Source organism: Trachurus trachurus (assembly GCF_905171665.1).
Source record: "Trachurus trachurus genome assembly, chromosome: 4".
Classification (NCBI taxonomy): Eukaryota; Metazoa; Chordata; class Actinopteri; order Carangiformes; family Carangidae; genus Trachurus; species Trachurus trachurus.
In genome coordinates, this window is record NC_139898.1 from 19448810 (window position 1) to 19475820 (window position 27011).

General features: G+C 40.9%; 2 protein-coding genes across 4 annotated transcripts; both read right to left on the minus strand.

The window, feature by feature from the left end:
• Positions 1–401: 401 nt before the first annotated feature.
• Positions 402–21475, minus strand: LOC310985027 (guanine nucleotide-binding protein subunit beta-4). 2 transcript variants are annotated; one of them, XM_083970448.1, is made up of 10 exons: positions 21431–21475; positions 9294–9498; positions 8788–8826; positions 8388–8494; positions 5881–5944; positions 5407–5569; positions 4384–4450; positions 3918–4119; positions 3490–3706; positions 402–3222 (listed from the first exon to the last, which is right to left on the minus strand). In XM_083970448.1, the coding sequence occupies exons 2-10, from the start codon at positions 9348–9350 to the stop codon at positions 3116–3118; spliced, it is 1023 nt and encodes a 340-aa protein (XP_083826574.1). In that variant the 5' UTR covers positions 9351–9498; positions 21431–21475; the 3' UTR covers positions 402–3115. The 2 variants fall into 2 exon arrangements, with proteins under 2 accessions (XP_083826574.1, XP_083826573.1); XM_083970447.1 differs by lacking the exon at positions 21431–21475 and adding an exon at positions 15375–15567.
• A 1397-nt stretch (positions 21476–22872) lies between these two features.
• On the minus strand, positions 22873–27000 carry aldh7a1 (aldehyde dehydrogenase 7 family, member A1). 2 transcript variants are annotated; one of them, XM_083969761.1, is made up of 2 exons: positions 26912–27000; positions 22873–25200 (listed from the first exon to the last, which is right to left on the minus strand). In XM_083969761.1, exon 2 carries the CDS (start codon positions 25196–25198, stop codon positions 23570–23572), a length of 1629 nt encoding a protein of 542 aa, XP_083825887.1. In that variant the 5' UTR covers positions 25199–25200; positions 26912–27000; the 3' UTR covers positions 22873–23569. The 2 variants fall into 2 exon arrangements, with proteins under 2 accessions (XP_083825887.1, XP_083825886.1); XM_083969760.1 differs by having other exon boundaries at positions 22873–25203; positions 26912–26973.
• Positions 27001–27011: the final 11 nt, after the last annotated feature.

Genomic DNA, 27011 nt, shown 5'->3' on the forward strand with positions numbered 1-27011 from the left:
TTAAATACAAACTGTCAGTCCATCATTTTTTCTTTTTTTCTCTGAACTTCTGCCCCCTTGAGTCTGTTGAGCACAATCAACTTAATAACATTTTGAGATACAAAAACCCATCTTCAAATATAAGCAGTCCACCTTTTGTTCAGACAACAGATCTGGTATAAAATCAAACTGGGATGTGACCTTAATCAAAGGCTGGCACTTGAGTAAAGTGAGCTAACATGTTTTTGTTTGTTTGTTTTCTTCTTTTTTTGTCACATTGACTAGTTTTCAGTTCACAGCTCAGGGTCTGTGGATAACATTGGCACAAAATGAGGAAGTAACACTTAGATCTATATGTTATCCACATACATCACCAAACCAAACCACTCCCTTCCCTCCCATCCCGCCCCCCCCCCCACATACACACACACACACCTCAACACTGATATGAAATACATATCACATCCTACACACCTCAAAGATATTCTCAGGCTAAAAACTATAACTGGTATTTTTTAACATTCTCTCAAAATGGATTCATTAATGCAGAGCCAGGTAGAAGCAGCTAAAACATTGAAAAAGAAATATATATATTTACATACATACATACATATGTATGTACATATATATCACTAGAATCACGGTATGCCAAAGAGGGGTTTCATTGATAGCTGATTGAACCTTAATAAATACTACAAACTGTACGGTAGTAGTAGAAAGCAGAATTGTATAAAAAAGTGATGTAAAACACTTGCTTTAAGAAGAGTATGGAGCTGCATGTGGTCATGGTGGTTTACTGTACTGTAAGCATGCTTTTTTAGTGTTCACTAGTATCAGAATGTGCTTCTATTGGGAAAAGAAAAAATAGCAATATTTCTTATTGATCAGTGTGTAAAAAGTAATAGTAAGAGGAAAACATTACTGTTGTCGATGCTAGTATTACCTTCTATTATGAATGGTATCATAAGGCAGAATGGAGACACAAAAGTACCACATCTCACGGGAGGCCAAAGCCTCCTTCATCCAGCCCGTGTGGGTCAAATGTTTCTGTATTAGAGATAGGCACCTGAGACAGCTGATGGATAGGTCCAACTCACACACGTTATGTGTTTTAGGTTTTTAAAAATTAGGCCTTTTGAGGAACCAAAATAATGGAAGATGTGTGATGAGAAAAAACTCAAAATCTGAGATACTACCTCTATGGGTAAATAAGTCACGTGCTCCATGGTTTACATTTGTATTACAGTTTGTGAGTGCATTTCTAGCTCTCTACTAAATGTACATTTCTGTCTACCAAGTGTAGTTTCTTCACTAGCAATATCTAACAGTTCATAACATGTTTTTGGTGAGGAAAAAATTAATCGCTGAGAGTGTTAAACCCTTTAAAAAAATCTTTTTTGTTTGTGTTTTTTTTTCCTTTTTTTTTTTTTTTTTTTTTTTTACAGGCTTGTGGTGGCACTGGTGTGATTTTGGAGTCGCTAACATGATGTCAGTCCCATGCAGACACTCAGTTCACACCTCATGGATGACAAAAAAGGACTCATTCATCCTTCATTTAGAAAGAAAAAAAAAGAGAAAAAGAAAAATGACATGGCAAGCTCTGATAGACATCTTTCTCTCTCCTCGTCTTTTCTCCAGTCCTCAGAGGCCACTGACAGAGTCACCGCTGTCCTTTATGGTCCTTTACACTCCTCACATAACGATTGACCACTCTCCTGTTGGTCCATACAGGCTTCGCTGCCATTACAGGCTTCACAGACAGCTTCTGCATCTTCAAAATGCCCTTCTCTCCCTCAGTGTCATTTGCATGGGCAACTCTGAGACGCTCATCTCAACTTCAAGGAAACATGTAGATTCTCTAGGCCACAGGAAACAGGACTATCCAGATGCAAAACGTCTGTTTAGGACCATTCTTGGGTAATTATCATTTCACACAGCTGTTGATTTGCATGGGATGGCTGTGGTCTTCAGATATCCAACATCTGCTCATTTGAAATCACAATCCACTTGAATCAAGGCCAAAGCAGGACCTCCAATGAAATCAAAGTTCTCTATCTTAGCCTAAAATTCACTGGTTGCTACTTTGGAGCTAAAGCTGAATTCAGAGTGAAAACAAAAATCACGGCTTGTTGGTTTTACGCTTCTTTTTTTCTAATTGCAGCCACAGCAGTGTGACAGCTTCCTTCCAAAATAAAAGACTGTGGTGAGGAATGCTAGGGTTTGTGTTGTTAAAAAAAAAAAAAAAAAATACAATCACAGGCATCATTCAACGCAACATCTAGAGGTTCAAGATACATGAGTTATGCCCATTGCCTGTACCATAATACATACATATAAATGAAGAAAGCGAGTTAAGCCAATTTCTAATTTTGAAGAATTGCTTTGTTTACTCATTTCCTCTTTTTTGTTGCCGGATGAGTTAAGCTTGACTGAGTCCGCAAATACCAGAAATTTTAGAAAATTAGAAACTTTAGGCTAAACTATGACACTTTGTTGCGTCTTAATTGTCTGACACTCACACAGGACAAAATAAATGTTTCTGGCATTATGTTGTGAAATAATGTCAATATGTACATTTGAAATAAAACATAAAAACCCCCAAATTATATTTAAAAAAAAGCCAAGGGTGGGAAATAAACTACAAAAATATATACATACACATTATATATGCATATATGATGCATATATACACACATAATGCTATACATATATACCGTCTTTATATATACATTTACATATTACACACCAACGTCATCGCATTTGTTGTTTAGTCATGGTAACAGATGCTCTGTACCGCCCCCTAGAGGGGTGAAATTTTGTATTTTTTCCTTCAGTTTTTCATAACGCTTATTTTATTTTCGATTGGTCAAACTCTACTGAAAGGTTCTTATTTATGTTGCTGTTTATGGCTGGGTGAGAAAAAACGTCACTCGGAAAGGTAGAAAGAGTCGATACTGTCTCACAGGTGGGCGGGTTGCCAGCAGAGAGGAAAACTGGGGGTGAATTAGGAGGATTTCGGCTGACACAGTGTGCACCCCTCAGGTCCAGCCCAGCAGATGAGTTGGGATATGTTGGATGGGGTTGCGGGGAGGAAGTTGGCGGGCAGTGATTGAGTACGGCATGGTAGAGGTTTGTTTTAGTTCCAGATCCGGAGAAAACTGTCCCAGGAGCCTGTGGCCACGGCCATACCATCTTCTGTCACCCCTAAACAGCTCACTCTGTTGTCGTGGCCTGCTAGCACACCTAGGGGTCGAGAAAAAAAAAAGGACTTATATACTTATACTCGATATCACAATGAATAAATAAAAAAAGATGTTTCAAGGACATTTGCCAATTCTAGTTTCTCAAATCAAAAAATGTTTAGAGCCAGTTGCTTCCAATTAATTTAAAAATAACACTAGATATAGTTCAGTTATAACATAAGCTAAATTCTTCTTTAAGTCAAAAGTCTCCTCATATCCTGTCACATAAAATTTTAAAATCCAACGCTGGACTCGAGACATCTCTTACCTGCGCGTTCTCCTTTCAGAGTGTCCCAGACGTTACAGTTGAAGTCATCGTAGCCGGCCAGGAGCAGGCGGCCGCTCTTGGAGAAAGCCACAGACGTGATGCCGCAGATGATGTTGTCATGGCTGTACATCATCAGCTCCTGGTCAGCACGCAGGTCAAACAGCCTGCAGGTGGCGTCATCTGAACCTGTGCCAAAGGCATTCCCATTGGGGAAAAACTGCAGGAGGGAAATTGAAAATAAGCAGAAGGAAAGTGCTGTTAAATTGCTGCATTGTATTTTTGAGGTAAGGAAGTGATTCCCTTGAGAAATGAAGTACTTTTAAAGTATACTTTAAAAAGTTCTCCTACAGTATAGAGCGATGTTCGGTCCTAAACCACAATTAATCCACCTTTCTGCATGGTTTTGCAACTTTAAATCCAGTACTCACAGTGACGGCGTTGATGTCGGACACGTGGCCAGTGAAGGATTGCCTGCACATGCCATCACGGATGTCCCACAGCTTGGAGGTGGCATCACAGGCTCCTGACACAAAGGTCTTGTAGTCGGGGCTTAGAGACAAACTCATCACATCGCCTGTGTGGCCAGTGAAGCTGGTGGCCTGCTGGCCTGTCTCTATGTCCCATAATGCACTGCAAGGGAGAAAGTTTTGTTTCTGAATGAGTAATGAACGTGTCCACAGATGGGAAGTACACAGTGTAACTGTTTCTACATAAGCTGCCACATTAACATAGAATTAACACAAATGAGACAATACCCTCACATATTCACTTGTTAGTTGCTGTGTGCATTTTCAATTTACTGTGTAACATGGAAACAACAATATGAATGGAATATGTTCCACCATGTAAACCGCCTAGATCTCTTAAGTTAAAAGCACAGAGTTGTTGGCTCACCAGGTGGTGTCTCCAGAGCTGGTCAGGATCTGGTTGTCATCCAGGAAACGACAGCAAGACAAATAACCTGCAGATAAACAGATGCTCAACATCAGATAAGGAGATCTCTACCCCACTTTGACAGTACCTCTTGGGGATTTCACTGTTGTGCCAGCAGGTGAGAAGACAAGTTGTTATGTCCACTCAAAGAAAGATAAGTTGGGCCTGTATTTTCAAAATATTGGTTTAATAGTGGCCCAAAAAAGCCCCACTGGGATAGAAAACTGACTTCCACCTACAAGGAAGTGGATTCAGATTTAGATTTATTTTGTATAGTTAAAAATACACAAGCAGAAGGAGCAATTTGATAGTTTACAGAGCTGGAAGAGGCAAAAACTCAAAGAGCTTATTAGATGCCTATAGTTAAATATGAAATATAATGTCATACAAAAAAGAAAGCAAAACATACAAATGAACAATCAGAAATATATACAAATGATAATAATAAAAGAAAAATTATCATAGGGAACTAGACAAAGTATAGACTCTAGATTTGCATTAGCATGGTGCTGTACCTGATCCTGAAAATATGAATAAAAAAATTGTATTTTCTCCACAGGCTGGCAAAGTAGGAAAGTTATATCTATACCTTCCTTTTGCAAAAGAGACTGACAGTTTTCTATACTTCATGATCTCATTTGTCATTGTAAATTGCAGGGAGTGATAATGTCAACAGGATAAAAAAAAATCCATAGTCTCACTTGATGATCTAATCTCTTAATTCATACATAGCATCAGCAATCTAAAACTGATTGAAGGTACAGTAATGGATCAATCCAGCATGATGGAGGGCTTGTCCTGAGGTCATGCTATAATTAAAATAAACAGTCACTATAGTTAAGTATCAGATAATTTGTCACTCTTTACATGAATTGAAATGAATATTCTTTAATGTGTATTACAAGCGCAGACTCTATGAAAGCAAATTAGATCAACATAAGTTAAAGAGTTTCCCGTTTCTTAAACTGTGGCTGGCCTTCTTACCTGTGTGTCCAGGTAGCTCTCGGGTGACGCGTACATTGCCTTCACGGGTCTTCAGGCTGTATATGGAGCAGATGTTGTCCAGGCCTCCGCAAGCCACATAGTTCCCAGAGGGGGCGTAGGCGCACGTCATCACCCAGGAAGAGCGCAGTGGAATGGCATGCATCTGAGGTCAAGGAAAGTCAGAGACATCTTTTTATTAAATACAGCCACACAAACAACGTTGAGCTATAAGGCTAATTGAGGTTAAAGGTTATCCGGCTGATGTCAGCTACTGGGTTTCAGTCCAAATCGCTGTATAGTGCTTTTTAATTCTCTAGTTTGTTTCTGTGCAATAAGCCCGACTGATATCCCTGGTGTTTTGAAACCCAGACATGAAACAGATTCTCTATATACAATCAGTTACCTCGGGTGGCTTTTGAAACTACCCTAACTACACATTTTATATATTCAGCTGTTGATTGTCAGTGGTCTCACCTTATTTGTTGTGTAGCTGTCCCAAATGATTAGCTTGCCATCTTGTGAGGCACTGACAAGTAACCTGGAAACAAGTCAAGAACAGCAGCATGAAAGTAGGCTCATCGGCTGGAGAACCCACACAATCTAAGGGACATGCACCTGGTTCATTACAAGCAATGAGAGCCAGCCACATTACAGACAACTGTGCTACACTGTCTGAATGACTACAAGGTGCTGTGTCAAAAAGCATTCGACTCCTCGGTGAGCTCCCTACTCCTCTCCCCCACCACTCATTCCCCTCCATCTTCCCTCTTTCCCCCTCTCTCCTGGTGAAAGTCTCCTCGTCCAGAGAAGCCACTTCTAATGTCCCACTCCATGTAATATTCATTATGCTGCTTATGTAAAAGTCCCTGCTGTTGGGTGGGAGGTGGAAGCCTGAGTAGTTGGGAAAGGACTAGAAACAAGCCGAGGTGGGGCAGCGAGAAGGGACAGCAAGGAGAGAAAAGGCAGACGATGATGAAGAATTTAGAGGAAGAGCAGAGGGAGAGTTGAAGGTGGTGCAGATGCAGAAACAGCTGGAACCCCTCGCTCCCGTCCTGACTGTGTGTTTTTACCTCTCCAGGGACAGGAAGTAGTTTGATGGTGCTACACTACAATCAAGAGGAGAGTCATCAAGCTCAAATGTCAGTAACTGTATACAAAATAAACAGTGGCGTCCTGCAGGTTCACCCAGAGGGTGCTAGGCACACACACACATGCACATTCACACCAACACACACACACTTTAGAGGGTGATCTGGATTGAACATTTTCTGATTTAGCTAGAAGTAATACCAATGTTAAGCTATGTAATGAAAGACATGGTGACGACTAATTAGAAAGGACAGAAGTGTGAAGTGATTGATGTCTTCTAAAAGTTCTACTTCAGCTACATCGTCTTCAAATTAGTTTTTTTCCCACAAAATTAGTCGACTGCATGCACACTGAGGGGGAACTACACAGTGACTAATGCATCAGTGCTCATACTTGAAGCAAACACTTAAAAAGGCAGTTTATAAGATTACATTTGGTGACAACTCACTGTGTGCACCCACAGATGTTGACCAATGTGGACACAGAGCTCTTTTACACAGTGATTGCATCTGAATCATCATAACACTTGGGAACCTGTCAACGTTTTTGCTCTTACAAACTGCATCTTTAAGAAAAAATATTAAATCAGCTGTGGTGGCTGCCCGTCTCTGTGCCGAGTGAATATTGTTACTGTGCTCATAGTGTAGTAGTGCTAGCATGTTCAGTAGTAGTGGAGGTGGCAGTAGTGACAATCATTTATGGTGATATTAGTCATATTAGTAGAATAGTAATAGTAGTAGAGGTAGTAGTGGAATAATAGTAGTAGTAGAGGTAGTAGTGGTACTAGTAGTAGTATAGCCCCACACCTGGGACTGCCGTCACTGCCCCAGTGTATTGCATTGAGAAACAGATGAACAAAGAGAAAGAGTAACACAGACATATTAAACAGAGAGAGAAAACACCCGCGATACAACACCAGTTGTAAACTCCTAGATCATTATTTATCGTTCAGCTGCATATTTGCACCGAGAGCTGCTGTAACTTTAGTGGTGCTTTACTGTACAGCCCAGATACAGATAGCTCATTTGTAGCTGCATTGACTTGATACTGGTTCTTGTATAACTAATAATGTAAATTCTGGGGACAGAGGTTGAGCTAACACCAGGCAATGTCAAATCTCCGCTGGTAAATTCCTGCTCTGATGCTGGAATGCAAACCTGCAGACCTGAAGAAGGAGAAGTATGCCAGGCCAATAAAGTGCTCTGGCATACTTCTTGATAGTTGATATTTGTAGTGTTAACAGTCGTCACGGGGTGGCTGGTGGTCTAGAAATTCAACAAACTGCCGGTTGCATCGGGAATTAAAACTAGATCAGGAGAAAAAAGGACCATCAATGCCCGAAAGAACAATTCTCATTAAACTGGAGAAGAAATGGGGCAAATTGTGATGATGATCAGTTCGTCCTCAAAATGAACTTTTCTGCCAAATTCAAAGAAATACCCTCAAGGTGTCAATGTGAATGGGACAAACAGATGGACAACCTGGAATCATAATGCTCAGCCTTGACTGTCAACCCCATAAAGGCATAAAAAACAAAGACTTTTCTTGAATGGACAACTGAGTATATGTGACCTAAAGTGGTAGCAAACATCACAGAGCTAGCACGAGAAAAAAGCAAACCTGTTCTAAAGATACAGCTTTGAAGAAATTATTATAAAGAAAGGAAAACAGGGTCAGAGTGTGTAAAACTACAGTAGTCACTTCACTTTAGGCCTTCCAACTCTTTCTAAATACAAGAGAGAAAACTGAATATTATCTCAAAGTATACCTCATCTATTATTTGCCAATTTGAAAAAACACAACTAAATTTACAACAAGAGCAATAACAAAATAAAACTTTCATATCCTGCTTGAAGTTTATAATTGTGTTGTTGGTAGAGTAACTACACTACCTGGAGTCGCTTCCCCAGTGCATTGCATAGATCTTGGCCAGGTGGCCCCTGAGAGTGCGTCGTGTCCGCATCTGTATCCGGCCCACTGAGTCCAGACCAGCTGTGATCTACCAAAACACAAGAAGAGGCATCAGTGGCAACACACGTATCACTGAGCACTTGCAGCTGAGACTGCATAAATAGGCCATTCAAGAAATTAACAGTGATGGATAATGCAGAGGTTAGACAGCTGTATAATAACTGTAAATACATTAGAAATTATTTTTATTCTATAAAAATGTGTGTCCGTTCTCCTGGTTAGGGCCATTTACAGCAACTTGCTGTCATGAAATCTTGGCACAGGAAGTAAAACCTTTAATTATTGACTTAGTGATATGATTGTGAAGAGGAAGTGTCTTACCTGTGACAGAGTGGAGTCACTGCAGGCTTTCCTGGCATCCTGAAACAAAAACAGAAACCTTGATAATCATACTGACCAGGAACAAATTTCAGCTAACTCATTAAGTGCATATCTTATTGCATACCACATGATTACTAGATACAAAATGAAGGAAAAATACAAACCAAAAAAGAAACAAGAAAATCTACTTTAAAAACTGTCTAAAAATGTCCCACAAGTCACCAGTCTCAGAGACTGAGTATCTCAGTGAGCGCAGAATAATCACACAGCAGCAGCTGACATTTATAGATCCATTCCTAGAACCCAATTCCTGCACAAGACTGGAGGTGGCTGATTGACAACTTACATGCCGAGTGCGTCACTGTCTCATCTGAAACTGTGTGAGTCACAGCTTGCAGTGAACAGACAGTGGCACACGTGTGATGGACACACTCGTGTACAACACACACAAACAGACACACGTCAACGTAAACAAACCCATGCACACACACACAACGTTGCCGTACCCGGATCTGATTGCGTAGTTGCTCGGCTTCCTGCCGCAACTGTTCCAGCTCGCTCATTGTCCCTCTGTGATGTGTTCAGGCCACGCTCTGCTCCAAATACTGACTGGACTGGGAAAGCACACGTGCCAACACACACGCACGCACACACACACACACTCACTCACACACTCGCACACCCACCCACACGCACGTTACCAGCTGACACCTGCAAGACAGAGAGACAGAAATACTATAAGTTCAGGGGGCGGACGGAGAATGAAAGATGGGAACACTTCCACCAGACAAACATAGGTATCCTGTTTGGGTTCAAACCAAAGAAGAGGGTGATGCAAAGACTGGGGAAGGGTGGGGCTGGGTGGGGGCCTGGAGGGTGGCCTGGCTCTTCAAACACCCCCAGTCTGGTTCAAAAGGCCATCTGAGCTAGGCTCTGACCTTTCCTGACTCAATCAGCCTTTTGTGTTGTTGCACTGCTCTGTTTGCTCTCACCAGCCCAAAGAGCCCTGAACATACGTATGTTTGTGGGTTTTCTGCTGCGGTGGTTGAGTACTGTAGTTCATTAGACTAAATACCTAACGACAAAGAGAGAATATGTGCATGTATCCGTCTGTGAGTGTACACATACTATCAGTATTTATTTGAATGTGTGTCTGAGTTATGTGTGTAAGATTCAGCATGTGCGTGTGTGTGTGACTTGCCACTACCTTTACCTTAGGGAGGCTGAATGTGGGTCACAAAGCACTTAGACACTCCTCAGAAATGTTTGGACCGCACCCCCCACCCATTTTCTAGACTGTTTTACTGTCTGCTGTCCAGAAGTCTAACCCTCTGAGATTAAATTTTCAGTTCCATTTTCTATAATTTAACAATTAGGCCGAGTCCAGCCCTTCCTCTTCACAGGAAATCATGTTAATGTAAAGAGGGGGATGCTTCTGCTTCATCTTCTTCTTTTGCAAAGGCTATAAACCATCGGGGCCCAGGTACTTACTCACCACAAAGGAAAATCCTGTCATTTTACAAATAGCAAATAATTAACCAAGACAGTAATGTGATGTTCATGCTGCTATGATTGCCTTTTAATATACTACACATTTGTCTGCACAAGACGCTGCTCTTTTAGATTCCCCCCCGGTTTCCTTGGCTTAGGCCATTGTGCCTCTGCTCCTCAGACACAAGAGAGAGGATGCGTTGGACGGCTCATTGGGGACCCTTGTCTCAGGAGGTCTTTGACAGTAAACGAGACATCAGGGACAGTGAACGTTGCAACGCTTTCAGCTGCCCAGGAGTGACGTCACCCTCTCCTCCGGCTGACGCAACTCCCCTGAAGAGAGGATCTCAGCGGCGTCAGCTCACTCTGTGATGTGGTACTGCTCTTTGACTGGCCATGGATGCATTGCACTGTATCCCTCTGAAAACCTGCCACGTCACACACACAGCGCCTTGTTGACTACCACAACACCTGAAATGACCTTCCTCACAAAGCTAAATATTGTCAATCGATTTTTTTTTCAGCCTCAGGCTTGCGTGGTGAAACACAACGGAGCGCACAAGGGACATGAGGTGGAAAATAACACAGGTATGATGGAAGATGATGATGAAAAACGAGATGCCTAAGTGGCTCTCTCTCTATCAGTTTGGATAAAATTGATTACTCTGATTTAAGGGTGCGCTATGGCGATGAGTGCCACATGGATTGACCTGCTCACATTTGAATATGAATTATTAGTCACTTAGAAACCAAAATAAGGCACTCAAAACTGCTACAGTATTTAACCACATATCGACAACCAGCCAAAACCTCAGTGCCTGTGTGTGTGAGAGTGTTTTTTTTCTCCAGCTGTGTGACTTGAGTCATGCAGCCAGGCACCCAGGCCAACGCAGGCCCAGAGCATGGCACAGCATCGGGGGGGCGACAAAAGCGGAGCTGTGTGCTGGAGCCGCCCATTGTTTAGTATGTGGCTGCCAGCTACAGTAGATAGTGCTGCTTGGCACCACCACAGTTGGGTCTCTGAGACTGGACATTGGAGACTACAACTGCTCCTGCTCTGCCCTATACCGACACAAACTAACCACTCAACCATCGAACCAACCAACAAACCACCCATCCAACTGGTTGACCTGCATACAGTCAGCAGACAGCAAGAAACAGGACCAAAAAGCTGCCACCTACATTAAACTATAGATAATTATTGGACATAAGTTAGTTAGAAACAGACATATATAGGACCTTAATCACCTACTGGTATGAGAACATCTGTCTACTCCAGCTCACCTCATGGCTGTGCTGCGTTGGCAAAGTCCAACCTGCCAGAGCAGCTTATACACAGTCCATTACACATGGCTGTGGTAATCTAAAGTATACTGTCCTTAGTTCAATAATTCATCACTCATATATGAGGAGTTATAGCACCACCCTGAAACCTGAATTAAAATCAGTCATGACTGACATTATAATGTTTGTTTGTTTGTAGCCTTAAGTTGATTAATTAATTAGGGAATAATAGCGGAGAAAAATGCAAAGTGTCTAGTTTCTAAACATGTCATTATGTGCAGGTCAACTTTTTCCAATATTAAACTGGATATCTTGGGGTTTAGACTGCTTGACAATTTGAGGACCCCACCTCGGGCTCTTGGATTTAGCGATGGGCATTTTACATTTTACAAACAATTATTGCGTTCATTGAGAAAGAGTAACATTTGATTGAAACCTTTGCTGTCTATAACCACTTTTTATATGATAATTGTACACAATGTTTTACATTACTTCTACCGTCAATGTGATATTAGCTGCCGTTGCACATCTACATTATCAAGTTTTAGTCCAGGCTACCGGTTATCATCAAACTAATTGTAAAACCTTGAAAACCTTTCACTCTTCACGTTATATAGGCTACCCTCACACAAACAGTGAGAAAGAGAGACATCCAGAGAGATCTCCTTATTCTTCACCTTCCCCACAGTTAAGTCATTGTCAATCTCAATTCACTGTGGACTCAGGTTTGCATAATAGAGCTTGCTCATTATATATTTGTGACAGGAGACACTGTCCATTCAGTGATTGTCCCCAGTGACTCAGTCAGTGCGTGTTGAGCAGGAAATGTACAGCTAGACAGTTCTAAGTGCTCCAGAGAACTTGTTAGATCCAGGAGTCACTTACGGTGTTTCAAATGGCAAAACTGGAGATGATTCACATCAAATATCATCATGAATGGAATCATTAAACACAAATACTGACATGTTTTGTGTTTTATTTTGTCAGTGAAACCTTCTGCTCCCTCTGGGGCACATACAGTAGAACGTCAGGCACATCTGTCTCAATCATGAACAAATACTGGTGAAGAGAGCAGCAGGAGGTGCAGGCAGTGCAGCTGCACCCATAGCCACAGGGGCTCGACAACATCAAATGGCCAGGAAGTTAAGGAATTAACGTTATGAAATGCCAGGTCTGAAATTCTTACAACATGGCCAATGTGGGTGCTTTATGTGAGTGATAATAAGATTTTAAGATTCACCATCATTATGCCAATCGTTGCTATGAACAAAACAGAAAATCTATGCACTGATAGATACGGACATTTTGCTCCCTGTTTTGACGACTTGACCATTTCTCTGGTTTAGACAAACTTGAACAGGACAATGTTGTCAATTTCCATATATCTAGGATCTATAGGCACGAGTGCTATCAGCATTGGTTTCCTCGTGTGTTTTTCTTTAACTGTGCTTCCTTATGCACTGAATGCACCTTTAAATTATGATAACCATCAGTGGTGGAAGGTGCAAAAAATGTTTTGCCCATAAGATGATCAAGTCTGATATAGGCCTATGCGTAACGTGTTTCAAAAACAAAAAAGTACACCTGTTTCTACCTTAAGAGCCGACTTTAAGAATTCATGCCTGTACAAGCTGGATGGACTAAAATGAAAATGAGCCAGACACTCACAATTATTATTATTATTTTTTTTTTATGTGTTAAAAGTGAATGGGTGCACGCAGAGAGGGCGGCTAAACCTGGTGCATGCATATTGTTCAGGTGACCTACTGACTATTTCAAACATCCAGAGAATGAAGGAAATACCTGGTGAGATTCCAGTAAGGTGAAAGTGGACATATTTTCCTTCTGTTCGACTAGTTGATATCCTTCATGTGTTGTGAATAACAAATGCAAGTAAAAAAAAAAAAGAGTTTGAATTATTATTAAACTAACAGGAACCGAGCGAATGAATGTGTGATGACTGTATGACCTAGTTTGTCACAGGTTCAACCCCACCTACTTCAGACAGAACTACAGAATTACACATAATGTAGTCACACAGAATTTCTCATCAAATCTACAATATATTTTTTAGACTGGACCTGTCTGGGCAGAACTAGATCTTAGTGACATAGTTGATCATATGAGCTGAAACTATGATCCATGTTTCAGATTTCCTGCTAGAATCTAGTTGCTGTGGTGTTATTGTTGCCACATGGTATTTCAGCTAAGGTGTGGTAGGTTTGGTAATGTACAGCTGTACAACTAGCATTTTTAAAATGTACAACATGGAGATGCAGTACAGTGTTGAGCTGGAAGACATTATCAGCATTATGCTATCAAAAAGAAAATGTATTATATAAATAAAAACACACAGTGTCACATTAAAGTGTTTCTATTATTTTGTCCTCCCAATTATATCAGTGGGTTTGGCATCTCTATAATCATCTCTATCCAAAATGATCATACTTTTAAAACCTGCTTATCGTGATTTTCAGTTATATTATGATGATCTTTTTGGTCAATTATAATAACATTTGAAATGGCATATTCAAGTTATAGCAATATCGCAGCAACATAAGAAAATCCTCACACAGGACCCTGTAGTCCTATTATTTACCTAAACAAGTAATTTGACTATAAAAATGGCTGCCAACTAATTTTCTTTCAATCCACAAATTGATTTAGTGTAACAGGCTATATCGTGGTGACAAAACTTTATTCAACTATCAGGCATTGTTATCTGCTTACTTTTCCCACTATTTTTTGTTTTATTTAACCCGTCATTCTATCCAACATTGTAAACGGACTCTTAAAACATCTTCGCTGAGCTGAATGTAGGTAATAGGCTATGTTGGTAGGTGTCTTGTTTTGTCCACACATCCACAAATATTCAGTTTACAATGACAAAATAGATGAACCCCAACCTGTTGCAATTAATTGACTAATGTTTTTTTTGACACATCACACCCACTTTATAGATTTTTCAAATTAAACACCTTATTCCATATCCTCCCTTTAATTTGATGGGCACCAATGACCAAAACCAATAGCCTACTAGTGGCATCTAAGCAGCACCAAATAAGTTGGAGATCAATAACATAGGCCCACATGATTAACCTTTATAAACTGAACTTCATACATTCCTCCTATTATTCTTAAACCTACTTTCCTATCCTGACTCATATTATTGGTAACTGTCAGCAACAGCCAAGACAGAAAGAAATCAGCTTCTTCATAATGGACACACACTTTGAATGCAAGTGTAATGTCATTAAAGTCCTTGTGTTTTTGATGTGAATCAAGAGAGATTCCTGATACAAGCAACAAATTTACGAGACGCCGTCACGCAACCAGTTGCCGCTCGACTGAAGGCGGACTGTTCATGTATATTTAATGGAAAAGGGAGAAAAATGGCTATGCGGGATATCGTGCAATCACAAATGAAATGGAAAAAAACAAAAACTGGTGTGTGAAATAAGAAGAAATGAATATGTGTCTGCCAGTAACGGGTTTTTAGCCCTGTAGTTCCGCCTGGGAGTCATTTGACAGCCAGTAAAAAAGGCCGCGTTTGGACGGCAGCAGTGAATTTTCAGCAGCTTGGCTTGGAGGAGGAAAAAAAAACATTCAGCACTGAGGCAATAGTAGGCTGTGAACAGTTATGTCAAGAGCCACACTGCTGCTGCTCAGAGCACCGGGGGTATTTAAAACTCACTGACATTTCTGTATCCAAACCCTCAGCTACAGAAAAACAAAAACAAACCGACCGCGAGCAAACTAGGAAACTATCAAAAAATATCAAGACAACACTACGTTACACTACACGTCCTTACCTGAAACAGGCTCTCTTTCTCTCTCTTTTTGGCTCTGTCCGTGCTTCCAATACGAGTCACGCCGATCTGTTTTCATGCCACAACCATGGCCCCAGCTGTGAGAGAAATCCCAAAGGGAGCCGTGTTAATTTTAAGCCAATTTAATCGGTTTAAAGGGTCAGAAACGAACGCAACTCGGGTCAGATTTGACTAAAAATTTTCACCAAGCAAGCTAATCACCACACCCATGAAAGTGGGAACATGGCAACAGCCTACGCTTAGGGGTGCGCGGTGGTTTGTAGGTTGATATTTTCTCTTTTATAACCAATAAATCAGTCATTGAAATGTAAATTAAACTTTGCAGAACTAATTTTTTATATAAGTTGGTAATTTAAAACACGTGGTAATTATATTTTTTCCATCTCGTGGAAATGTATAAAATTGGTTGTTTCACCCACGGGCGGAATGGTATCGTCTGTCAGCCCCCTCAACAAAAAGGAACCGAGTGGGATACAGGAAACAAACGCTAGACCTGTACAGCCTGTAGTGGTAGTAGTGATTCAAAAAGACTTCACCTCTGTTTGCAAAGCCAGATTTAAGTCACTCTACTCTTTCACTTGCTCAAATGCCATTATTCCGAATTAACCAGTAGAGCCGAGAAACTGCAGTATTATTATTAAAGCAGGAGGCGAGGAAAGTGCAGTATTGCTTAGTTTTTCTCAAGGAATATCAGCAATTATGTGGTTATATCAGACTTTATAACCACACGAGTTAATGTGCGGCGTTAAAAATATTTGTTAACAGACAGCTTTACAAATAAAGACTCAGAAGATGTAGAGCTCTCTGCTAGATACGGACATTATTGCTGGGCTCAGCATATGACATGGGAGTTTTTTTTTGTTGTTGTTGTTGTTGTTGCAATATCATATCACAGTATAGCAAATATAAGCAAAAGGCATAAAACTATTCAGATACTATTTAATGCAATGAGGTGTTTGTGAAACCAAAACTCATTTTGTTATTAATTCTCAATTTCAGGTGGTTTAGATTCATAAATGTTGAGAAACTTCTGTCTTTGTTTTTTCCGGATTAGTCCAATTCTCCCATCTTTTGTCAGTTATCAGCCAATAATTAACTTTTTCCCTAGCATAAGAAGTCACCTCTTGCTGTATATCTGAATGTGAGTTATGCAGTTTATCAGTGTAATTCCCTTCAGCTATTCATCAAAAGTGTTGCTGATTATTTTTCTTTCCATTAACTAGCCAGATTTCTTAATCATCTTAATATTAGCAGTTGTGGATGTTCTTACATGAGCTTTATTGTAAAGTTAGATTTAGTTTGTTGTTGTTGTATAAAATGTTCAAAATACTTCAGTTAACCCATGTCTGGTAATACCGTAAGCTCTAATGTGGTTATGCTGCAGCTATTCAAGGGTAACTGTCCACTGAGGAGCCTTTTATGAGATTGTAATTACCCAAAGGTACAACAGGTATGAATGTAGCCACACACATTAGAGCTGCAATGATAAGTCAATAATTGATTAATCATTTGATTGAAAATTAATCAAGATAAAACAGCATTTTCTGGTTCCAGACTCTAAAATCTGATGAATTCTTCTCTGTTTTAGATCAGTGTAAGGTCTTGAGCAAGTAATTTTAAGGCGACACCCTGGGCATTCTGAAGTGTGACGGGTATTTCCCTTATTTTATGAGATTTTAAACTGATTGTTCCAAAAAAATAATGAAATAATGAGCATAAATTGATATGAAACTCAAATTTAGTATTCACAGGTTTATAACCTTGTACCAAGTGACATGAAGACAGTGGAAATTACAACAGAAATATTTCCATTTCCGTTGCAGCACTCAGGTTAAATCTGTTTTACGGCAACTACATCACAGACTAGTGAGGATTAATGAGTAACTGTTTAAAAATCTCTCAAAATCCAAACTAAAAGGTCTGAGAGGTTGTAGATTGTGCCAGGAGACAGCTGTGCCAAGTCTCACCCCAGCACACCACGGCTGGCTCATTGAAAAGGATCTTTCTCCATTAGGACAGAATTAATTTTTAATGGGACCAATGAAAGGGAGCAATGGGATAGGCTTTTCCATATCTCTGCACGAGCCATAATCAATGGAGGGTAGATGAAAGTTGCCCGGCCCTTAGTTTCCTTTCGGAGTGGCATGGGGTCAGATTAAGTCTGACTGAATTCACACACACACAGCAGTAGTTTAGGTGTGTCAAACCAGTTTAGCCCTAAATACATTACGAGGATTAGGATTAACATGATAGCAGAGACATGTTGTGATTGGTATATCATTAGTGCAGCTGGGATTACGTTTTTTTGTGCAGCCTGGAAATGGGTGATTCTTAAATAATAAAAGGCCTACATCAATCATACAACAATATGTGTTATTCATGTGTTCAGTGACAATTGTTTTAAAATGAGAAATATGGTGATACAACTGAAAGGAATTGTTAAAATGGAGCAAAGCACTGATTAAAAAAAAAAAAAAGTCCTTACACCCACACAGTAATCATGACATCTGAAGAATTCACTGTTATTGTTAAGTGTGCATTATGATGGTATGAACAATCTGTTTTGTCATAGCTTGTTTTAAAGATGACATAATCCTAGGTCAAGTTTTCTGCCAAAGCATTCTGCCATGTCATGTCTGAAACTGCTCAACCAATTTATTAATGATTGCCCAAGGTAGATAAAAAAAAATCATGCAGCTGCGATGAAGCTATAATTCACCTTGAGTCATATTTTAGTTAAAAGTCAGTTCATTACTGTAATATTTTTCTATCTGTTTGTGTACCAGACATTGATTGTACGGGGAAATGTACAAAAGAAATATGTAATAAGGAGTTTGCTCTCTGCCTCTGGTGAGCAAAACGACTGAATTCAATAGCCAGCTGAGAGAGTCAGTGTGTCCAAAAGCCCATCCTTGGCCAATCAGGTCCCTTGGCCCATTGCTTGGCAACCAAAAAGGAGGGAGGGAGCAAATTGACACTGTAAAAATAGCACATCAATAGCCTGGTGTCTGAAAAAATAAAAGAAAGAAACACATGTTTCTGTGGCTATAAATAACCCTATGGAAGCATGGAACAGGTATCATGTACAGTATTTTAACTGTATTGTTGCTCACTAATGAGACATTTTATTAGCGTGCATGCAAATTCACCATGGGCACTGCAATAGTAATGGAGCTCAGAGCGCTGTAACAGTCATGTAGCTGAAAGAAATCATTTGAATGTGAGGGTGGTTTAGGGTCTAACCAGGAATAACACAGTCAGAACTATCCCGTAACTAACAACAGGTTGGCACAAGTTTTCCTCATCCAAATGTTTGCCATCTGATGTTTTGCATAAATGCAAAATTACTACAAGGCTCTGCTCAATAGCACATTTGAATGTACTACAATAATCAGTTATGTCCACGGAGGAGGTTTGCATGCCAGGGAGAGTTTAGGGTTTAATGGCTAACATAACTATAATAATATATAATAACTTGGATGATATTTGTTCCTCTGCATTTTGTTTAGAGGCATTACGATGAGCTGCATTTCCTTATTATCTCATCGCCACAATGTGACATTGTCAAAGCGGGTGGTGTATGCGTGTGTTTTGTGTAACACATGAGTAGAGCAAAAAAAAAAAAACAGGCTGGCCAAAAATAGACCTATCATGTCCAATTCAGTTTCACAGGACTACTCAAAAATGAGCTCAATACATGGGTGATCAAATCAAGTGGAGATAATGGGACATCAATCTGAAGCAGCTTCTCAATGCCTATTTTTATCAGCACGGTCCCCCTTTTTTTTCTTTCTTTTTTTTTTTTGCCCTCATGTGGCGACGCGCCCCGACGGCCTCCCTGTAATACTTTCACTGTATCAAAGGCAATTAAAAGGTGTAGCAACAGTAGAACCTTAAAAGGCTTTATCAGGGCCGTCTTATCCACTAGACATCTCCCGGGGAGGCTGGCCGTTACCAGGGTAACCCTCACAAATGGCAACTGACGTCAAGAAGGTAGGAGAAATACCAGGGAGAGCCAGAGCTGCTATGCATAATGGATTATTGAAAAAGGGCCCTCTTGAAGAGTGCAAAGTGACTTAAAATATGCGTGCCTTGCTGGGCTTGCTACCACTCCGCTCTCTCTCTTTCCCTCTCTCTGTGTGTTATGAGGAAAATAGATGTTGACACTTGCAGGGTTTTACTTGCTGACTGGTACAGCTTGGGCTTGGCTGGCCCATCCAAAATTATTCATCTCGAGTCAAACAGTGCTGATGAACTATCTCTATATTGGATGCATTTTGAAGCTTGGGACATTCTGATTCATTTCCAGGTGAATTTAACAAATGTCCTTTTTTTCTAAGGTGGGATACACACTCCTGTGCAGGGATATAAACATATTGCAGTATTCTGTGGATGTGTCCCTCCAATAAAATCCTCTTTTTTTTCTATGTTGAAAACAGACTGCCTGGCCGCCTGCACTCCCCCTGCAGAACCTTTATCAGTCAGTCAAGGATCCACGGTGACATTCCTGCATATGGTTCTATATAGTGATCACTTCAGGTCGTGGTTTAAGTCTGTAGCCTAACTACCAGTGGTTTACTGTGTCCCTGTGTCAGGTTCTTGTCTAATCTCAGAGCTATTGTTGGCCCATGAGAGACTGTCACAGCGGCAGCTTGCTGAAGAGCCCTCATCGTTTCTGTGATAATGCCTCTCATGCTGTGTTGGAGTCACACTATCGACAAGCAGGACACCAAGTGTGGAATCAGGTTTGCTGATGGCAAAGGCCAAGTACTGTTGATTCCCAAATTAATACACCAGGACATAACAGTACAGAGTATAGAGAACAGACACAGTGTCCATTATTCCAGGGTTAGAAGTGGGGACATATGAACAAGTCACTATGATTATAACTATCAAAGCTCACCCTTTAATACAGAAACACTAACACATTTCTTTGAAAGATGTTTCTTTGAAAATATCATGTTTTAAAATAGAGTAACTGAATGGGATTTATTGTCAACAAAGGTGGGAAACTGTCTCTGAAACACTTAAATGTTAAATGACTGGTTACAATATCAAATGAGAGATACAAATTTACAAACAATACTATCATGTTTGCATATGTGTATGTAGTGAGGGCAGCATTTGATACTCAAAAAGACTATACGTAATCCATGAGTTCGTAAAACACAACATCAAGATGTTTCCTGCCAAAGCATCAGTATTAGAAGCTGCTCCCGATAAAAGCACCTGTGACGTGACATGTAAAATGCAAACGGAGTAATTAACAGCGGCTTGAAGCTTAAGTTGTGTTTCAGGGAGAAGCTGCAGAGGAAATGTACAAAGAGAAGAAGTGAGAGTGTTTCAGTCCAGGGGAATCCCAGACACTTCTGTAAAACAGGGGTGCAATAAGCAGCACAAAGCATGAACTAACATGCTCTGAGTTTCCCAAGAAGTGAATCACACAAGTCATGTATGAGAAAAAAAAAATTAAAGGAAGTGAGGAACAGCCTTGATGTGCTAATGCCACCTTTTTCAACTACCCCCCCTCCATCACAGCTGCAACAAGCATATTATCATTAATTTATTACAAGTTGCATTTATTTTTGACTTGACATTTGGCTGCCCCGCACGTTCAGAACAGAAGATAAGACAGAGGTGTTACCTCCCTGTCGCATGAAAACCAAACACAACCCTCGATGCCAGGTATACAGTTTGGTTTAACGGGTTCACCAAAATACCACAGTCACCAGTGTTTCCTCTCCTCATTCTGAAACTGGAGCTGAAATGTTCATTTGGGCTCCACACCCATCTCCGTTTCAAGTCAGATTAAGCTCCACAGTGCAGTAAACACAGCTCTTCTTTTTGCTTTGATAAAATATTAATACTGCAAACAGCAGGGCTGTGCATCTTTGTGCTTTTACTAAAACCTACTCTTACACATTTAGTAATCTGGCTTTAGCAGTACAATTACAGTCAAATAAGGAAACACTGAACACTACATATACCAGTTCAGACCAAAAACTCTGCATTTAGAAAAACAATTTACCCATTTCTACCTTTTTCCAGTGCAGATGAGTAGCAGAAGAAGTGGGCGTTTTCTGCATACGTCCTAAATGGCATGGATTATGAGTCGTGCAGAGCACTCTGGTTTCAGTTCTTCCTTTCAGCTGTGAGTGTAGATGCTGCTCGGAGGAGGAGTAAATGGAGAGAGAGAGAGAGAGAGAGAGAGAGAGAGAGAGAGAGAGAGAGAGAGAGAGAGAGAGAGAGGCAGAGCTGGAGTATGAGGTAGAGAGCTGCTGAGTGGGAGTGAGCATATGGGGGGCATGGAGGATGGGAGGATGGAGTAGTATTTCTATTAAAGAGACAGAGTTTATTTCTTCAACACTGTATTTAAAAATTACACAAAGGTTACAAAAGTGATCAGCATCTGACAGACAAGCATCCCATGAGGGTTATTATATTATGGCCATGGCACAAAATCCAGTACAGAGTTACCTTTGACAAAAGCTGGAGCCCACTCTGTAGTCAGGAAGAATTTGTTTGAAGGATTTCTCTAAGGGTTTTCAGGGTCAAGGGGAGGCTAATCCCTGTCCCAGCATTCAATGGGTGGAGACCCTTATCTCTATTTTCCAGCTCAAAACTTAACACAGTTTAATCATCTGCCTCATGAGCTTATTTCTAATTTAATGAGAGTTGCTTTTAAACATGATTTTGAACTGATGACGTTTCAGAGGTTGGCTACAGAAAATGTTACTATAATAATAATAATAATACTGTTTACATAAAATTGATTTTAGGATCCCTTGAATGATCCCTTCAATGGGAAAACTGCCAGGATATTTCTTTGTTTGTGAACTAATATTTGGCAATCAAAAGGAATGCATATATTTCTTCATGCAAATGTATACATAAGACAATAACACATTTTCATGGCTCCAGTCTCCCCACACAACCAAGCATGGATAAGATGTATAGACGATGGATTGATGGATGCTCATTATCATCCATATTCTGTCTGCAAAGCCAAGACTGTTGCAAACTACAGATTGAGTTTAAATAAGGCCATGAGAAATTAAAAGGACATTTTGCAATTATTAGTTTCAGGTTTAATAATGTAAAACTCACCCCTGATATATGAAACAGTAACTATCAGGAAGTCTGCCAAGTGAAGGTACTGTACAATCTGCATCTTTGAACACTCCAATACTGCCAACTTTATTTATTTTTTAATAATTAAAATCGCAGCGAAGTGCTGTTAATTTGATCAATACTAGAAATTTACATTGGATGTCTATGGTGTTTGGTAACACCATAGACATCCACTGTCCACTGACTAAAATACTTAAAAGTGTGTTGTTATAATTCATCTGACCATTGCTTTCCTGAATCAGGAGTGTGATATTTGATTGACATAGAGAAACAGCAGATATGACAGATGCAACAAATGCTGCTTCTGGTAATTGTAGCTATAGAGATGGAAAAGAAAGGGGCAACCAAATCCACAAAAACAAGAAGCCTTTATTTATTGTTTGTTAGTCTGAAAAGCACATAGTGACCATCTTTTTTAAAGATACTTCAGATGCAAAGTACAGTATATTAATGCTATCAGAGATGCAAACCACAGAGTTTTGACACTCAACACCTTTTCAGACAGTTTGTGATGATATACAATTTGCTCTACATTGTCAGCACGTTGCAATCTAAATTGTCATTCTGTTCATATGAAATCAACCGTCAAAATAATGCACATCTGCACCTTTAAAGACTATCATATCCTGATTTGAAATGCTCATGTCAACTCCACTTTTTCTTGCAAAATAAAGATTTATTTTTTTATACTGTATAAAGTATCTGGTACAGTCACATAGCCCTCAAATTGTGTTTCTAAGTGCTTGTAAAAAAAAAACAAAGAAAAGTGCACCCCAACCTGTGCGGGAACAGTATTTGACCTTTATCACAGAAGTTCAAATCTAGGATTAGTTTCTAAAGCCACAACCACTTACAAAGATTTGATACATGACTATTGAGACCCATCCAAAAGTATTTCAAACTCTTTTTGAATTAGACTGACCTTTCTGAATGCAAATAAATCACAAACAATTGTCTTGCATTTATTAAACAACACTCTGCCACTTAAAAACATGTAGTGTTGTCCTTCTGGGCTCATTGAAGCTTCATTAAACAACTTCAAGGTTTCACTCAAACTTGATTCCCTGGGCCAGAGGAAGATCCTTGCTGTAGTTTATTGTGCACGTCGAACGCCTCATGTACTGCTTCCACGAGTCGCTGCCGGACTCTCTTCCACCTCCCGTGTGTTTCTCCCCGCCGAAGGCTCCTCCGATCTCGGCTCCGCTGGTGGGAATGTTGACGTTGACGATGCCGCAGTCGGATCCTTTGGGCCCCAGCCAGCGGAAAACCCGACCCATATCTTTGGTGAAGATGCTGCTGGACAGCCCCTGCTGGACCTCGTTGTTCCAGGCAAACGCCTCCTCTTCCGTCTTGAACTTGAGGACATACAGGATGGGGACAAAGGTTTCTGTGTGGACGATGGGAGCGTCGTGAGCCAGCCCTGTGATGATGGTGGGCTCCACGTAGTTTCCAGGGCGGTCCATCACCTTTCCTCCGCAGACCACGGTGCCACCCTGTTGCTTGGCCTGCTCGATTGCCGCCAGGTACTGATCCACAGCTTGTTTGGTGTGCAGAGGCCCATACAGGGTGCTGGGATCCCACGGGTCTCCGATGCGGACTTGTTTGTAGGCCTTGGTGATCCTCTCCACCACTGCGTCGTGGACAGTCTCGTGCAGCATCAGCCTCCTGGTTGTGGTGCAGCGCTGGCCAGCGGTTCCCACGGATGCAAAGACAGCAGAGGGCACCACAAGACTTAAGTCGGCATCCTCAAACACAATGATGGCGTTGTTTCCGCCGAGCTCCAGCAGTTTGCGACCGAACCTTTCCTGCACCATCATGGCCACCATCTTGCCGACGTGGGTGCTGCCAGTGAACGACACCAGATCCACCCGCTCATCCTTCGACATGGCGGTACCAATATCGGCGCCTCCACAGGTCATGGAGCAGATTGCGCCAGGAAGGTTGTTCTGCTCCAGCACTTCAGCCACGATCTTGGTGACTGCAACGCTTGTGAGAGGTGTGGTTGGAGCGCCCTTCCAGAGGCAGACGTTGCCACAAGTCAGAGCGATGGCGTTGTTCCAGCCGTACACAGCTACGGGGAAGTTAAAGGCGGTGATGATGCCGACCAGACCGACTGGATTCCACTGCTCGATCAAAGCATGGCCTGGTCTTTCTGAGGGCAAGATGGGTCCGCCAATCATTCTAGACAGACCAACGGCGTAATCACAGACATCAACGTATTCCTGAACCTCGCCCACTCCCTCAACATAGATCTTGCCCATTTCAAGGGACACCAGGCTCCCGAGGACTTTGATCTTCTTTCTGAGTGCATCACCAATCTGCCTCACAATCTCCCCTCTTTTCGGAGCAGGAATATCTGCCCACATCTTCCAGGCCTCCTTCGCCTTCTGGACAGTTTCTTCATACTCTGCCATAGTAGCCTGGGTAACTCTGGCGATTGGCTCATTGTTGGCAGGGCAGTAAGATGTGACGACCTCCCCTTTGCCTCCCCAGGTCCCGTTGTAAACACCGGGGTTGTCCTCGGAGAGACCCAGCTCTTTCAGCCAGGCGTATTTAGGCTGGTTGATGAGGAGCCCCGACATGGCTGCTGAATGCTGGCAGTGGACAGATGCTAATTTATTTCTCAAGATGAGCTTGCTGTGCTGGGCAAGAGTCAGAGTGAGGCAGCGCTGCATGGCTGCTGGAAGAAAACAAATTCAAAAATTAAATCTGCAAGTTTAAAAAAGGAGAACACTTGTAAATAACTTGGCAGAGAAAAATCTCACAAGGTTCAGATGAGATTGTTTTATCTAAGGTTGCACTGGTAAATTACTTTCAAATTGGACAGCAGCAAATGATTACATCCGCTAAGCCTAAATCAGGAAATGATTCATCCATATAAAATATTCTATCCTATCATTAAAAATATATTATTTCAATAAACTCAACCAATCATTTCCACTCTAGTTGTATCAACTGCTGTTTCCAAGGTCAAAACAACCTTACATTTCAAATTAATAAATAACTTTAAAGTTGCGTCAGCTGTGTAAAACTCAACCACAGGAGACAGTCCACATGTGCTAAGAGGAATGAGAACAGTCAACAGGTGTTGGCCAGAGACGGCAAGTGTAAAAATAGGAGCCTTTCCTTACATCTTCTCCAAGAACGTGTACATTTACAACAACAACTTAATAAAAAAGCTGAAACTATTGGTCAATTAGTAGGTAGTTTTAGATTGACCCGCAACTATTTTGCTAATTGTTTAATCATGGTTTATAAAGAGATATGAAATAAGAAAAAATAAATCACCAGATACTTGTAAATATTTTCTGTTTTTACTTGGTCTTCTGTGTTAATAAAGCAAATCCCTTTGGGTTTTTGGATTGGTCGAAAAATTAAAAACTATCTGAAGAGGTCACCTTGGGAACTTAGTTTTCACATTTTACAGACCAATTTTTAAAGTGGGGATTAACTGATAATGAAAATCTGTTGCAGCCCAAGTCTACAGTCCTCTGAATATGTTTTGATCTTAAATTAATTTTGCACAACACAACAATAACATCAAACACACAGCCACAAGCATACAAGAATTATCATAAGAGACTAGTAGGACATGGAGTCCTGCAACAGATGGTGTGGCCCCCACACAGCCTGATCTCAACATCATGGACTCAGTCTGGGATTACATGAAGAGACAGAAGTCACAAAAACAGCCTGAATCTGTAGAGGAGCTGTAAGAAACTCCTCAGGATGCCTGACACAAACCATAATGAGTAACTTGAAAAACTGTCCAAGTGTTAGGCTATTTATTGCAATATTTTGAAAGCACCGAGAAGATAAGATAAGAAGATATTCTTATTGAACATTACAGAACCTTCATGAAAACAGACACCAGGAGTTAAACACTACTTTGTAACTGATTAAAACCTAAAACTCATGGTTTATAAATGTTTCATTTTTGACGTCATTGGTTATATGACCACAGGTCCATGCATAACTGAAACTTTCATGGCCTACAGGTTGCTCGCAGCATATCCACCATATGCGCCTGCGCAATTATAACAACTTTGGACCACCACGAGGCTATGAAACCTTACATGTTTACATAGCAGTTGTGCAATTAACACCAATTGTGTCAATTAATATATACCTGGATGGTACTTTTGAACTTGCATTTGTCAAATCCTACATCCTGCATATCATCGCGTGAGTGCGGCAACTTTTTGCAACATCAGGTGACATGGTCGCCGAGATCAGCTTGTAAACGACCGTGGCCTCAAGGTCCTGCAGTTTTTACCCACAATTATCAGCGTGCTGTTGTGAAACCTGCACTCACACTACCTGTTGGTCTGCTTTTAAGTGATCTAAAGTGACTTTCTGCCTCTTGTGTGCAGTTTTTTTTAACTCACGTTGCTGTCAGGGTCCACTGGGCCACGTCCGCTCCTCAGCGTGGAAGAAGTCGATGAGCAGCGAGCGGAGGCTAACCCGGAAGTGCTCCCTCAGTGCTGC